Source organism: Apteryx mantelli, chromosome 4 (assembly GCF_036417845.1).
Source record: "Apteryx mantelli isolate bAptMan1 chromosome 4, bAptMan1.hap1, whole genome shotgun sequence".
Taxonomy (NCBI): domain Eukaryota; kingdom Metazoa; phylum Chordata; class Aves; order Apterygiformes; family Apterygidae; genus Apteryx; species Apteryx mantelli.
In genome coordinates this window covers 20,814,061-20,828,509 of record NC_089981.1, presented here as the reverse complement: position 1 = coordinate 20,828,509, position 14,449 = coordinate 20,814,061, and the positions used below count along the sequence as shown (strand labels likewise).

Genomic DNA, 14,449 nt, shown 5'->3' with positions numbered 1-14,449 from the left:
TTAACATTAAAATGCACCAAATATGCAAAAAAGATTACTTTATGTGATGTATAAGAAAAAGGATATCGTATGGCACAATACATCTATATAGTATACCCAAAGAGCTATTCACATGTGTACCCTCAGTAATTAAAATGAGAAACAGCTTGTAATAGATGTATGATTTCACACTGAACAGGAGGTTGAGAAAAAATATTTCAGATCCCTGCTGCCTCTAAATAAGAAAAGCTTCTCAACTTTTGGTGAGCTTAGAACTTGCTCACCAGGAGAGAGGAGGCTGGCAACAGCTGCCTCTCAGATCATTTCTCATCAGTAGGTAGGCAGTATTTCCTCCTGAGATCTTCCAGGAGCAGAAACAGCTGTCTTGCTTTTGGTAGACATAGGTTCTTTCTTAATTTACTGTTCAAAGGAGGAGGAAGTCATTGCTGAGACAGGAATTAAATGGAAACTGGAGGCAAGGACGAACTTTCTACAGGAAAGCATCTGAATTCAGAACTTAAATAAGGAGCTGCTGCATCTGACAGTCCTGAGCCTGCTCGCTGAGTCAGAAGTTCCCAGCTATTGCAGGACTCAACCAGGGCTGCTGCATCCCAAATAGCTAAGCTCTAACCTCAGCAGGAGCTGAGAGCCAATCTCAGCTGCCTCTTACGGAGATGTGATATCACCAAGAGCTGATTTGCCATATTTGATTCTGTAATGGCAGTAGGACGCACAACCTGTACTGATCCACTACTGTGACAACCAGATACCCTGGCATATGGTATTTCTTAGAATATTCCAAACTCTCAGGGCTTTTCTCAGATCATTAGATAAACCTTCATCAAAAGAGCTTCTATTTTAGTCTGACTTTTTTAGGATATGAAGCTCTTGTGACTGTGCTGGCTAGCAACCTGTCCTTAATGGTTTTGAACCTGTTAGCTAATTTAATCAGCTCTTACAGATGTATTACACTCCTTAAGCAAGTTTTACGACACAGGAATCAAGACTTTTTTTAACACTTTTAACAATATTATTGATGTGTAGAGCAATTTACTTTCAGAATTTTCCTCTTTTATTCTATTATTCTTTCCTTTTACTCTATTACTTCTTTTTCATATGAAGTTAGTCTAAAATCAATGTGCTTCTTGAGCCAAAAATCATTTTAAAAAGCTGTAAGATGGTTTAATGTATGGTAGTCACATTTTTGTTGTAATGATATATGTAGTGTGAATAATAGCACTAGCAGCACTCATTGATATAATAACTGGAAATTATTAGTTGATATCAGTGTAATTCAGAAAATAGCCCTTCATTCAGAAGTTATCTGTAATATTTAGCTCTATTTGACACCGAGCTGCAGGTGGTAAAATGGGCAAAAGATTAACTCAGTGAAAATTGCCCACATTTTAGCCATTGGGTTAGATGGGAATTATAAAATGAGAAAATGGGAAGAAAACAATAGCAAAGGCTTTGGAAGGATGAAGAAAATGACCTTTCTCTTATTACTCCTTTTTTTTTTTCGGTAACCATTTGCTCTATTCTGTATCCATTAAAGAGGAAACAGGTTCTATATCTGTGAGGAAAAAAATTATCAAGAGGTTTCTGGAAGACTTAAAGAGCATACTACCTTAAAAGAATGATACAGCTGCAAACTGAAGTTCTATGTCATCTTCAGATCAAATGCAAAAGGTGTCGTCTTCAACTTCTCTCTTCACTGAGATCCGCAGTTCATCAAAGAGCAGTCGTCTGAGACTCAGATCTTGAAGAGGAGGGTAATGCTGTTGGATAGAAAGAAACACTCCAGATAACTTCTCACCTCTGTGACATTGCCCTGATTTGCCACCAGCCCAGCATTAAATCTTTAGATCAGTGAGGCAGTTCACAGCCTTATGGCAACTGGAATTCCTCATTGGTTCTGGATACTCAGATCTGCCAGTTTCTGTATTCTGTTTGAAAGAAATTTGTGCCTTCCCCACTCAGAATTACACTTAGCTACAGAAAACCTCGCACTTGCGATCTCCATGCTCACTTACGGTAAATCTCAGGGTTCAGCGTTAAAACACTGATCTTAAAAACCTACAATTGTTTCAGAGTGCACAAAACCAGTAACACAAGCTGCTGATGGCACAGCACGTCAGTGATCCCTTGACAAATTTTGAATCAGATTCAAACTCTAGAAAGAATCCGTTCTAGTTAGCTGGATGATGACCTCCCCATAGTAAAGCACTACTTTCCATAATGCCAGTGCATCACTGGAATTACTCCTGCATATGGGAGACAATTTTTTCTAGAAACTTTTCTTCCAAGCCTGGACTTTGTTCCCATTACCTACATAATATTAGAGATTTTGTGTACATACATGAACATGGTCTTAAATTGTATGTTTGCACCTGATGTTACCTGGGAGGAAGAAAAAACCTCACTCATTTTTCATGAGAATGGACATCACTCAGTGAATGCAGTACTTCTAATATTTGATTTTAACATTCATTAATCCATTGCTAGACACACACCCTGCTATATAACTTTCACACAGAAATAGCAAAGACCCTTTTTCCTGCTTTGTTATCTTTCAATAAGCTCTGTGGTGAAGTGAGCCACTGCGTCTCCAGACTCTTTCAAAACATACTGCAAAATACACTTTTATTCAGTGTTTTGCCTGAACATCGTACAAAGTAACCATTCCTAATGGTTTATGTTAATTAAAAATAAAATAGGTCCTCTTACTTCATCACCTGTGCATCGGAGAAATTTTTTCCATTAAATATATAGTAGAGACCTTCGGATTTACCACTTATGGGTCCTCAGAATGAAATCACCAGTGACAAAATGCAATTAACATTTTTTTGCCAGAGCCCAATATTTCAATACTCTTGTTTGTTTAATCCATACCATCATTTCCTCAAACATTTATTTGAAGGTTTTACTCTGGCTGAAAAACAGTTTTTTCCCCTGTGTTTTCATTTAATTATTATGAAATGCAGTTACAATCATAGAACAGAGTACGTGTTCTTGTGTCAGACAGACAACAGTGATCCAGTCTCTCATGTATCGATTTAAAGACATCAGAGACAGTTTCATCATCTGTGCTTACTGTACTATTGACTTCAGTAGATTTTACATGAGGTTCCTTGTGAGTTTGTCTGCTGGTGAACTTCTGGTTGAGGACCAGGCATAACCTAAGAGCTTGTGCAAACTGCATTAAGCCTTTCCAACCGAACAATCAACAAATAAATCAAGGGAGGAACTAGCTTGTTGAAGAGTCACCTCAATAAGAAAATGAACCACATAGTCAAATAGATGGCCATTTTTCAAGCTACAATAGGTTTCAGACTAAATTCTAATTCTTCTGTCTGAGCAGTGAGGGTTAGAATTCCTAAGGAATAAAAAAGACTAATAGCATTCTTGACAAGGCAAATCGAGGGAATGAGAACATCAATTGTAGGAATCACTGATAAAATTATTTAATTGACACTAACCTAAAGATAGATTTAGACAAAAAGTATGATGGGCAAGTGATAGATTAAGCCTTTGAGTATACAAAGTGGCTTTCTTTTGCATCTGACTCCAATGAAGATGAAGAGATTATTCTACTCTGTAATTTGACAAGAAGATGCAAGAATTACGTTGGGAAACTGGAATAAAAATTACAGGTTAAATACATTGTTTCAAATACCTTTGATGGGAAATTGAAGAACAAACTGCAGCCAAAGCTAGCAGAATGAACACATTTTTATAATGCTTCTTGAATCCAGGTTTTGACACCTCTTGACAGAATTCTTGTGATTTTATTCAAATAACACAAAGAAAATATTTTTTGTCACAGAGAAGCTTCAAGTTTTTTAAATGACTTTTTGGAAGTTAACAGCTGAATGCTAGGAAATTTCAGCAAGAAGCGCATCAAAAAAATGACACTTTGCAAAAATGATCTTTTTATTTTCCAGATATATCTAGTCTGAATTTTATGGATCAGGTCATGGCTGACAAAACACCCTCAGTAAACGATATGAAGTATCAGACAAAATCTGCAAGTTTATGCTTCTTATTTATGTACCTTAGCTTTTAAGGATTGTATTAAATAAACTTTATTCAAGTAGTTTTATATCAGAGCTCTAATGACATGGAGACTATTTAAACCTTACTGTTCCTGACACAAAAAGAACAAAATGGCAGGTAGGAAACAACCACAAGACACAGCTTGCGTTTCTCGCCTGGATTATGAACATTGTGCTACATTCAAGTAAAACCATTACCTGCTTTTAAACCTGCAAAAGGTAAAGAGTATTGCATTGCTCAGTGGCTGCCTTTGCTCCACGCTCAGTTTCAAACACGCACCCCCTGTAAAAGTGTGCAGGGAAGCTGGAGCAGTTTCAGAAAAAGGAACTGGAAGCCTGGCTTACTCTGTGTAACATCTGTTACGCGTTTCATACTGACAAAGGGATTTGGGGGACCTGCAGCGAATAAACTCATCTGCTGCAGAGAAAATATAATTTGGCAGGGGAAAAAGGGAAACTAACGTCGGAATCGCTGCCTTGTTAATTGTTTTGCACATCCCTAGCTTGCTGTAACCACAACTAAGATAAGCAAAGCCGGTGAAACTTCACTGGCGCAAATTAACATGCTGGGGGCTACTTTAGTCAGCGGGGAGAGCTAAATCTCTACCCTTTTACACAAAAGCTTAAGAAAAAAGAAGTTTTATCTCAGATACAAAACATTGCTGGCTTGCAGCCTGGGCAACAAACAACGAACCAAGCAGGTTGCTAAAGAGCTCCCTCATCTCTTCATGCTTTGAAGCAGCAAGGGAGTAGGCTAACAAGTTTTTCCTCAGCTCGTTTTGCTCCGATACTAGAGCGGAGGGCAGGAGTCGAAGGGATTTTAAGGGAGCACCGGTTCCTGGCCCGCAGGGGAGGGGGATGCCCTCTCTGCTCCCGGACGCTATGCCCAGACACTGTGCTTCTCCTTAGCCAGCATCACAGGGAGACGTTCCTGTCTCGCTCCGCTTCTGCGCCTGAAAGCAACAGGCTACAGGGAGCCGCGTGCAGTTTTCGCCTCCTTGCCCGCCGGCGGAGCCCAGCCCTCCTCGGGCCGCAGCGGACGCCAGGCGGGGGGCCAGGCTGCCCGGCGCGGGGCTCCTCTCGCCGCGGAGCAGCCGGCCCAACGCCGCCCTAATGAGAGGTAATGGCGCGGGCTGTTATCTCCCGGCAGCCTGCGCCGCGCTTCCAAATGCCTCTAATTGAATTGCTGTAATTTCTGCCCTTCCTAATGCAGCGAGGCGGCGAGGGGAAATGACCCGGGTGGGGGTGGGGGGGGGAGGTGGGCGGCTCTCGGCTCCCCCGCGGGCGGGCGGGCGGGCGGCAGCGCATAAAGAGCGCAGGGGCGGCGGGGCGGGCGCGCAGCGCTGCTCCGCTCCCGCTCCGCACCCGCGGCCATGCGCTGAGGGCCCGCGGGAGCAGCCAGCCGCAGCACCGCCCCCCGCCAGCCCGCCCGCCAGCAGCCGCCGCCGGGCGAGGACCGGCCGCCGCGCCCCGGCTCAAGGTACCTGCGGGCCGGGCTCGCCCCCGCCGCCGCGCCCCTCGCCGGCGGCATCCGGCCTCACTGTAGCGTCTCTTTTCAGATGCAGAGGGGCACAAGTTTCCTGTTCCTCTCCTTAATCCTTTGCGCCGCCCTGTCGGAAACATTTGGGCTGGTTCTATCGGTAAGTGCTAACTTCACTGGCGGGGGGGGGGGCGCTTTCCGCAATAAACGGGCTTTTAATTAAGAATATTAGAATATTAATGAATTACGAATATTAGACTCTTGAATACTAGTTCTCGTGTGGGGGGGGGAGGGAAAGAAAGGGTCTGGTCTGCCGCGTAGAACCCAATGGATGTCCTCATCCCACTCGGAGCGGCGGTGAGTATCTGGACCTCTACCTAAGGGAGCAAAGGCTGCCGTGCAAGTGCAAACGGGTATTTAAGAGCAAATACTGCTGTTTGCTGAGATGATTATCGGGAAGTGCCACACACTCCGAGCAGAAAGTGAAATCACTACTTCCAAAGTACAATTCGCAGGCTCATCTGTAGAGAGTGACAGCCACTACACGGACGGCAGCAGCAAAACTACCAGCGAGGTGGGGAGGGGGCAAAAGTCCCCCGATGCGGTCTGCTGCGTTGCCTTTCGCTTTTGCAAAACCCCCTCTACTCTAAGCCTTCAGGAGACAACTGCTGCCCCCAGAAGCCCCCATTTGGGTGCTGCTTGCTTCCTTACCTTCAGCAGGCAGCGTGGCGCTCATCCAACTGTCTACTTGCGTTTCTTTCTTTCTTTCTTTAAGGCAAAAGAAAAAAGAGGCTGGACTTTGAATAGTGCCGGTTACCTACTTGGACCACGTAAGTCAAGCACTCCATTTTGGGGTGTTATTTCAAAACTCAAAGGCTTTTTTTTCTTGCAAAACCCTGTTTGCTAAAGTGTGCTACCCACTCTGTCTGACTAGGTATTTTGTCTAAATCTGTAAGACAGAGGAGAGTCATTTGGGAGAATATTTGTTTAGATATTTATTATAGGTCTTGCACAGGATCAAGTCATTTCAGACAGTAACTTGTCTCTTCTAAAGCAGAGCTGTGCTGTGAGCCAGGTGCATCTGGCCAGTCTTTGCACTACTGCACTGTAATTTTTGCCTAGCGAATGTGTAACTACCCCAAATTTGTACCTTTTGTCTCCATCAGAAATTGGATGAGAATCGGAGAATATCTTCCCTGCGGAAGTGCTGCAAACTTTTAGGGCATTTTAGATGTTAATAGGAAGAATGACAGAATGTGAAACTCTGACACTATTGAAAGTATTTCAGATTTAACATTAAATATATTTGAAAATGCCTTTGCTACCTGGCTTTATTAGACTATTTTGCACCTGGCTTTATTATACTACTTTTAATAAAAGCAAAACAAATTTAAAAAATGCAAAATCAAAGATCATAAATATTAACAATTCGCTATGGGAAAGTATCTAATGCACACTGTGTTTTAAAATATCAGGGCAAACATTGGTTTACTAAGGCTGAGATCCCCAAATACAGATCATAAAAGAACATTGGAAATGCAGCGCTTAGCTGTCTCAAATCTCTCCTTTATTGTTATTTCTTGCTAACTTAATAATACTCATTACCAGTGTTTGCATATTTTCAATCTCAATGATACGTGACAACTCTTACAGATACTTACTGTGACTCTCCATATAAAAACCATTAATATGCCTGTTTTCATTCTTTTTAACTACCCTTAAGGATGCTTGAAAACCAGTTAATGCATCTTAAATGTGTTCCCTGGTTCTGTAAATGTCTGTAAGTATATTTGCCCCAAAGCAGAACTGACTGGGGAAATGTACTGGCCAAGTACCATTTATCTAAGACTGCGTAATAGGCATCATCCTTTGTTGCAGGTCGTATTGATCAGCTTTTGCTGATAAAGGAAATGCCCATTGCAAGGGGGAGAGAAGAGGCACCAGGGGAATGTAAGATAGTTTTTGAAGGTTATTTATGTAAACTAGCGGCAGTTTACTTTTAAGCGAACTCATTGGCAACGTTTTCTAAAAAGCGGGCAAAGAGTAGCGAAAACAACCTGCAAAATTACGCATGAATGTACAAACTTGCATTTCCTGTACAACTCCCATCGCATTCAGTAAGAGTTTTGACTAGTATGTAGCACAGGACTGGGTCCGTGACTGATACAAATCATAAGCCCAATTTTGGAAGAAATGTTACTTTATTTAGTGACATTTTCATTAAAGAAAATGCTTGTCATTTTGTACATAAGCATCGCTCCATTAAAAGCGCCCATCGTATTCTTTTCTTTGAAGTCTGTGAAAAGCAAGCCATGTGGCAGAACTTTGTTAAATCATCTAACTACTCTGATCTCTAATTTTTTTTTGTCAGATGCAGTAGATAACCACAGGTCATTTAATGACAAACATGGTTTCACTGGTAAACGTGAAATACAGCCTGATGAGGATATAAAAGCAGGTAATGAAATTCTGAAAGCCCGTAGAGTTAATTTGTTATATGTAGTAATTTATTTACTGTCCTTGAGTTATTCAGCTGCCTCAACACAAGGTTATGCCTGCACATGGGAACAAAAATCTTACTGAACACAAGTAAGGAAGAAAAATGAAATTAGGCCCATTCAGCCAAGAAGTGTGCTTTTTATACATGGTCAACATTTAAAACACCTTGGTGCCCAGGGAAAAGTACCATAATTATGTTACTTTTAAAGTAACAAGCATATTAGTTTGAATGAACCCATCTACTTATGTTCAAAAAAGTATTTCAAATTTCATCCCAGACACTCAAGTGAGTTCCCCTTCTTTGCTGAAGAAGGGGAAGAGAGATCATAAAGGATTCTATCAGTAGGGAAAGCTATGGCAACTGGCAAGTATTCTATTCTAGACCTGAAGCCTGACATCAAAACTATATGGCATTGGTTTTGTCATATGGTTCTTCAACACTTTAAAAAAAATATATACATATATATATATATATATATATATATATATATAAAAAATATGAGTTAAGTCCCATGATATTTTCTAGGTTGTTTGTGTGTGTGGTGGTGGTTTTGTTTTTTTTTTTAGCAAGTTTTTCATTAAAAGATTGGGAAACCAGTTAAAGTCAAGTAAGTGTATTGTTCCCATTTTTCATGTTCAGGAGTGAATGGCAATTAAAAGGATGCAGTTTAGCTTTCTGCTAGGCTCTCTAGAAATACCTGGTATAGACTTGTCTATCCAAAGCTGGGGCTCTACAGTATATGTCTCAAGCCCCCTGTTATGACCAATGAAGAGAAGCTGGCACTTTTAGGATCTATTTAGGCATCTACTTTAGGATAAGATGTAGTGAGCTCTAGAAACACCTGTTTGTTTGTTTTTCTCCTGATGATAAGAAACCAAACTGCTGCAGATATCTGAAGTGAGAAAGGATGAAGATCATCCTCTGCTTGTCAAAGAGCAGTCAGTTTCCCACTCCAACCAAGGAAAGCAGTAGTTACTTAAGTACTATTATATGTTCATCCCTCCATTAACAGAGGATGAAGTCCCAGCCCAAGAGATCCTACAGTCTATTTTAAATCCAGCCAGCACAATGCAGACATATCTAATATTAAATAAAAGTTCATAAATAAAGGAAACATTATTCATTTCTTCCATGCACATACTTACTCGATAAATAGAAGAGTAACATTAATACATTTCTTAAATGTAGCTAGTTTACTTCTGGTACGTAGTTATGTAGCAAAAAAGAACTATTTCCTCAAATACTGGTATAAAAATAATATTTTGTCAATTGGAAACCACATGAAAGGAAGATAGCATTTGTTATCTAACAGTACAGCTCACAATGCAGCACATTGCCATTTGTGGGCATACTTCTGTAAAGGGGCTGGCAGTATGATCTTTATGTTAAGAGCTATGAAACTGTGAAAAGAATTCCTCACTACTTCTGTGAGGTACTGCTGCATGTCCACAATTATGAATAAACCCATTGAACCTGTCTGGATGAGACCTTAAAAATCATAGATTTGCCTCTCCCTCATTTTAGGCACTGCTCTTTAGCAAAAGTTTGTTCTCAACCTGAAGTTCCTTATCTAGTTCCTATCAAAAGGAAATTTGAATATAAAATTGGATAAGGTATTCAGAATTTTTAAGTTAAAAATTAAATGATTTTCAGTTGAAAATTTTACTGATTCTCAAAAAAAATTGTCTTAAAATGGCAATCTACTTACTATTATTCTAGAAGAATTGATGCAAAGGACTGTACTCTCTTCTTGAAGGAATACTGCAGAATTTACAAGCTCTCCAGACAACCTAGAAGAATTAAGATGTGTTAGCCACATAACACTAGGTCAAAAAATCTACATGCAAAATTAGGAGACTCTTTAGTGATGAAACAGTTATGCTCTTTGAATTTAGAGTCTGTGAATAGCTGGTTATACAGAATAAGGCCAATAGCAGAGTATATAGAAATATGTGTATAATATGCTCATGTCTGCAAAGAAAAATATTTATGTAATATATATCACATTTGTGGTTCATCAACCCACAGATTTATTAATGCTTAATCATACCAATCTGTAACAATGTTTTGATCATAACAAAAATGAGATTAAAAAATGTGAATGAAAATACAAATATAATTGATGTAAGAAATATCAACATGCTTATTTTTTAGCTCAGTGGAAGACAAGACACCAAGATGCAAACTCCCATAGACTTTCTTAGACTCTGACTCTCTGTATATAACCCAGAAATGTCCCTATCCTTTACAGTTCTCCCCATCAAGTTTTCATTTGGGCTTCAGAGCTCAGTCTCCGTTCTGACCTGTATGTCACTACAGACCTAAGTCTTCTCTTCTTCTGCCCTGGAAGAACTCCCCCAAGATTTACCTGCTGCAGAGACCCAACCTTTCAGGCTATTTTCCGAGATGAAACACAGCCCACGGTGATTATCACATCACAAGGCAGAATGCTCCATGGTGTAATGATGGACTGTGAGTCAGGGAACCTGGTACCTGTCTCCTTCGACTATATGCAGAGAACTAAAAACCACAGTGAAACTGCCCACCGTTTGTTCTCTAATATAGAACAATTGTCCATGATGTTGATTAAAAAGTGTGATGCCTCCATTTTTTATAGGCACAGTAAACACACTGCTCAACCTTCCAAGGTGTAACTGAGCTTCCAGGGAGCTTCATAATTTGGGCCATTTGAGAGGCATCAAAGGGCCTGCTTGCACAAGATTAAAGGGGAACATACTGTACTAGATGCACATGCCAAAACATGTGTTACTGAGCCTTTAGTCAAATCCCAGGTCTAGTGGCTGGGACTGCAGCTCAGTTCTGTATCACCCAAGCGATGGATTGGGAACAAAGTCAGACTACACGAGGATCTTTTAACTATTGTAAAGCTGGTGAACTTGCTTGCTAAACTTACCCTTGCCTTCAATACCAGGCTAGAGAACACAAAGGGAGAGCTGAAAACAGAGTACATCTCTTCTACAGTAGTATTCACATGGCCTTAAAAACCATGACCACTAAGGTGACAAAGTAGCTCCTACACAGCAACAATGTACAAAGCTGGGTAACTTTGATTCTGAGAATTACAATTACTTTAGAGTTCCTTTGCTCTTCCATGAAATGTCTCCTTGTATGGGACAAAATACTGCCCTGATGTTTTCCATTAATGATTTTAAGGATTTTTTTTCAGATCAAACTTTTCAAGTGCTTACAAACTTAGCCACAATAGTACATGCATTAAATCTTTATCATGTTAACATTAATAAACAACATGTTTTCTAGGTAATCTTGGAAGACCACTGGCTGATGAAAATATTGTGCGCACAGTAATCGAATTTTTGACTTACTTGCATCTTAAAGGTTAGTGAACACCTTTTTAATCTGGTTACATTTAGCAGAATCACTAAAGATCTTATTCTGTCAGCCTTACCGGTGTAAAAATTATTGAGAAGATAGGACTTTTCTTGAACGTACAAATCTTTCCTCCGGAATTGTGCGTGCAAGACTTCGAAGAGCATCTCTGGAGAGGGACTGTCAATTCCATTTTAGTGCAGTGCAGGTGAATGAAGCTCCAACACAGCAGGCTTCTAATACCATTTGATTCCTCTGGGCACTGTAAAAATAATAACATCTACTACTAAAATTGTATGGACCCAACTTTTAGGAAAGCTGAAAACATAGATTACATACAGTCTGAGTACATGGGAGATAATAAATTATCAAATTGTTTTATGCTAAGCAAAACCTTAGTTTATTGCCAAGAACAGTTGGTAGGAATTCCGAAACATTTATTTTCATGACAAAGATATACATCTCCCCCTTCTGCATGTATTCTACAATAAAGTCACACGTAACATTGTAACAACACTCAGCTTCATGTTAATAAACAGCTCAAAATGCCACTAGTGAAATTCTCTGTGGAGTCATTACAATTGTGACAAGAATTGTAGAACTGAGCTCGCAGCTGATTCTATAAGAATAACTTTATTATAGCATCAAGGGAAGGGGAAACCTGATTTCTTCTGAGGGTTTTTTTTTTTTTTTTAAATCAGTGTATTTAATGTAGTAAAGTGAAATTTGAGAAGTATTAAAACATCTCCACTACGTTATGTTACGAACTTATGAATAAGGTTCTCAAAAAACTTCAGCCAAAGCAAACTGTAAATTTTGTATCTTTTCCAGCCCTTTTAAAGCTCTTGCCTACAAAAAAGTAGTATGTTCTTGCAAAGAAAATAATGAGAAAAAAATATTGTCACTGTAAACATTGGATTGAGATTCTCTGGCTCAGAAAGCAGATAATTCAATAAATCTGTAACTTCTATATTCTTACCTTCATATACAATTATAAGTAATTTTGCAGTAAAAGTATGCTGTGGAATAATACTAAAGAGCTAGTTGTTACATTTGTATTTTATTAATTTCATTATTAAGAAAAAAAATACTCAGACTTATTCATTTTCAACCTATATATCTTGGAAATGAAATTCTAGCCATCTTTGGCATCATTTTCTAAATGATTTGCATCCACCCCCCAAAAAAAATTCTCTCTACAGAAAACATCAACAGAGTGCTTATTTAACCAATTTTGCATATGCTACAGAAACTCTTTATGATTAGTGCACATAAAATATTTGTGAACATGGCTCTTGTATGAAGAGCCTAACATAATTCCAATATATATTTAAAGTAGATTGGTCCTGTATATTCATTGTGGACAAAAAAGAAACTTGGTTATTGTGCCACTACGAGGAAAAAGGAGCCCTAAACACTGAGGGCTATAGAAACATTCGGAGTATAGAAATACCCTGCTGTGTGAGCTCCGGCAGCAAAGCTAGTATCTGGGCCGAATAAGAAAGGGTGTGAGACGTGCTGAGCTTTCCACATGCATGCTCTGATGCGCAGGCTAAGAGCTGCTGAGTCAGGCAAGAAAAAATGCATCTCATAGAAGCACAAGCTACTTCTTCCCCGGCACAAGTGAGCAAAAAAGGCTGCACTGTAACCTGCAGAATGACAAGTCCTTGTTTAGGACAGTAATGACATACAGCTCTTTCTATTCAGAATAAACTGTATTGTTACCATCTGTCTTCAGAATAAATGAAAAAGGAATCTCCAAATTATATAAAATGGCTTTTCCCTGAGATGGTTCTTGTATTCCCAGGTTACAAAAGACACAGAATGTTACAGCATTCCCCCTTAGCAATATTTATTGGCAAGACCTGCTACAAACTCTTACACAGAACTTCTGATTTTCGAGGTGAAAAACCACACCTTACTTTGATAATAGTGTTAATGTAGTAGAGATGTTTTAATACTTCTCAAATTTCACTTTACTACATTAAATACACTGATTCAAATATTTTCCCTTGAAAAAACAATCCTGACAATGGCATTCAGGGAATGGTTATTCCAATTAGACATAAATTTCCACCTGCAAGATAAAGTGAATATTTAAACTGATATCATTATAAGAAATATCTTAGAGATCACTAAAAGCGGCCTTTACCTCTTTCTTTTAAAATGACTCCCTCCAGGTTTAAAAGTTTGCCTGTCTACAGCTAGATGTAGGATGATGGCCCTAACTGGATAACATGAAAACTTTTGAGATGCTGAGATTCAGCTCTCTCAGTTGACGTAATGAAATTGGTAAAATTCATGAGGAAAGTTGTGGCTGTTTCTTAAAAAAGTGAGAACTTGAACAGGGAGAGATCATTAATATTCAAAAGAAAATCCACAGTTTAGAAATGAAACCATGAGAAGTACAAGGATGGCCTCTTACAGTTGAGAGAAGAAACACAAAGATGTACACTACTGAAACTGGATCTTTATTTAATTGCTCAGATTAATATGCATACTTACATATTTGTTAATTCTCAGATTTTTCTTTTTTTTCCTTTTTGCAGAGGCGGGAGCATTCGACAATCTACCTTCACCAGAGGAAACGAACCAATCTTGAAAAAGAATATATTTTTATTTTGTTGTAGTGTAAATTTAGACTGAATTCTAAACAAAAGATCCAAATGACCAAAAGATGAGAATTATTGGTTACATTAATCTGGTAAATGGCAAACAGCATTATGCCTTCTTGGTTTTTCTTTTTTTTTCCTGTGATGTTGCATTGTAAAATTTTGCCTTGGTAAAAATTTTCTGTAGGCAAATGATAAAATAAAAATAAGGAGCAATTACATTTTGATTCATTTCCCTTTAAACAGCATTTTAAAATTAAATGCACAACAGCACACAATACCTAGTATACCAAACCCAAGTGAAATTATTTAGACTATGTTGTATCTATATTAATAAAAATTACAGTGAACTAAAGCAAATACTGCCTATTAAGCACTTAGGTGACTGATTCTGAGAAGCACAAGAGAAGTGACCGCACACCGCTACCGTTGCACAGTCTTTCTATGTCACAGAGATGATCTGTCTGTACTTCTC

At 39.0% G+C, this 14,449-nt stretch overlaps 1 protein-coding gene across 5 annotated transcripts; it reads left to right on the top strand.

The window, feature by feature from the left end:
- The first annotated feature begins 5,012 nt into the window (after positions 1-5,012).
- GAL (galanin and GMAP prepropeptide) lies at positions 5,013-14,193 on the top strand. 5 transcript variants are annotated; one of them, XM_067295497.1, is made up of 7 exons: positions 5,013-5,154; positions 5,594-5,674; positions 6,290-6,344; positions 7,393-7,464; positions 7,886-7,972; positions 11,294-11,371; positions 13,912-14,193. In XM_067295497.1, the coding sequence occupies exons 2-7, from the start codon at positions 5,594-5,596 to the stop codon at positions 13,962-13,964; spliced, it is 426 nt and encodes a 141-aa protein (XP_067151598.1). In that variant the 5' UTR covers positions 5,013-5,154; the 3' UTR covers positions 13,965-14,193. The 5 variants fall into 5 exon arrangements, with proteins under 5 accessions (XP_067151598.1, XP_067151599.1, XP_013795192.1 ...); XM_067295498.1 differs by lacking the exon at positions 5,013-5,154 and adding an exon at positions 5,368-5,514 and having other exon boundaries at positions 7,892-7,972; XM_013939738.2 differs by lacking the exon at positions 5,013-5,154 and adding an exon at positions 5,368-5,514.
- Positions 14,194-14,449: the final 256 nt, after the last annotated feature.

What these genes read in the sequence shown, in the direction of transcription:
- GAL (XM_067295497.1), top strand. Translation starts at nt 5,594, where the DNA reads ATGCAGAGGGGCACAAGTTTCCTGTTCCTCTCCTTAATCCTTTGCGCC. An exon ending in CATTTGGGCTGGTTCTATCG is followed by an intron (nt 5,675 to 6,289) that starts GTAAGTGCTAAC and finishes TCTTTCTTTAAG; the next exon opens with GCAAAAGAAAAAAGAGGCTG. An exon ending in AGAAGAGGCACCAGGGGAAT is followed by an intron (nt 7,465 to 7,885) that starts GTAAGATAGTTT and finishes TTTTTTTGTCAG; the next exon opens with ATGCAGTAGATAACCACAGG.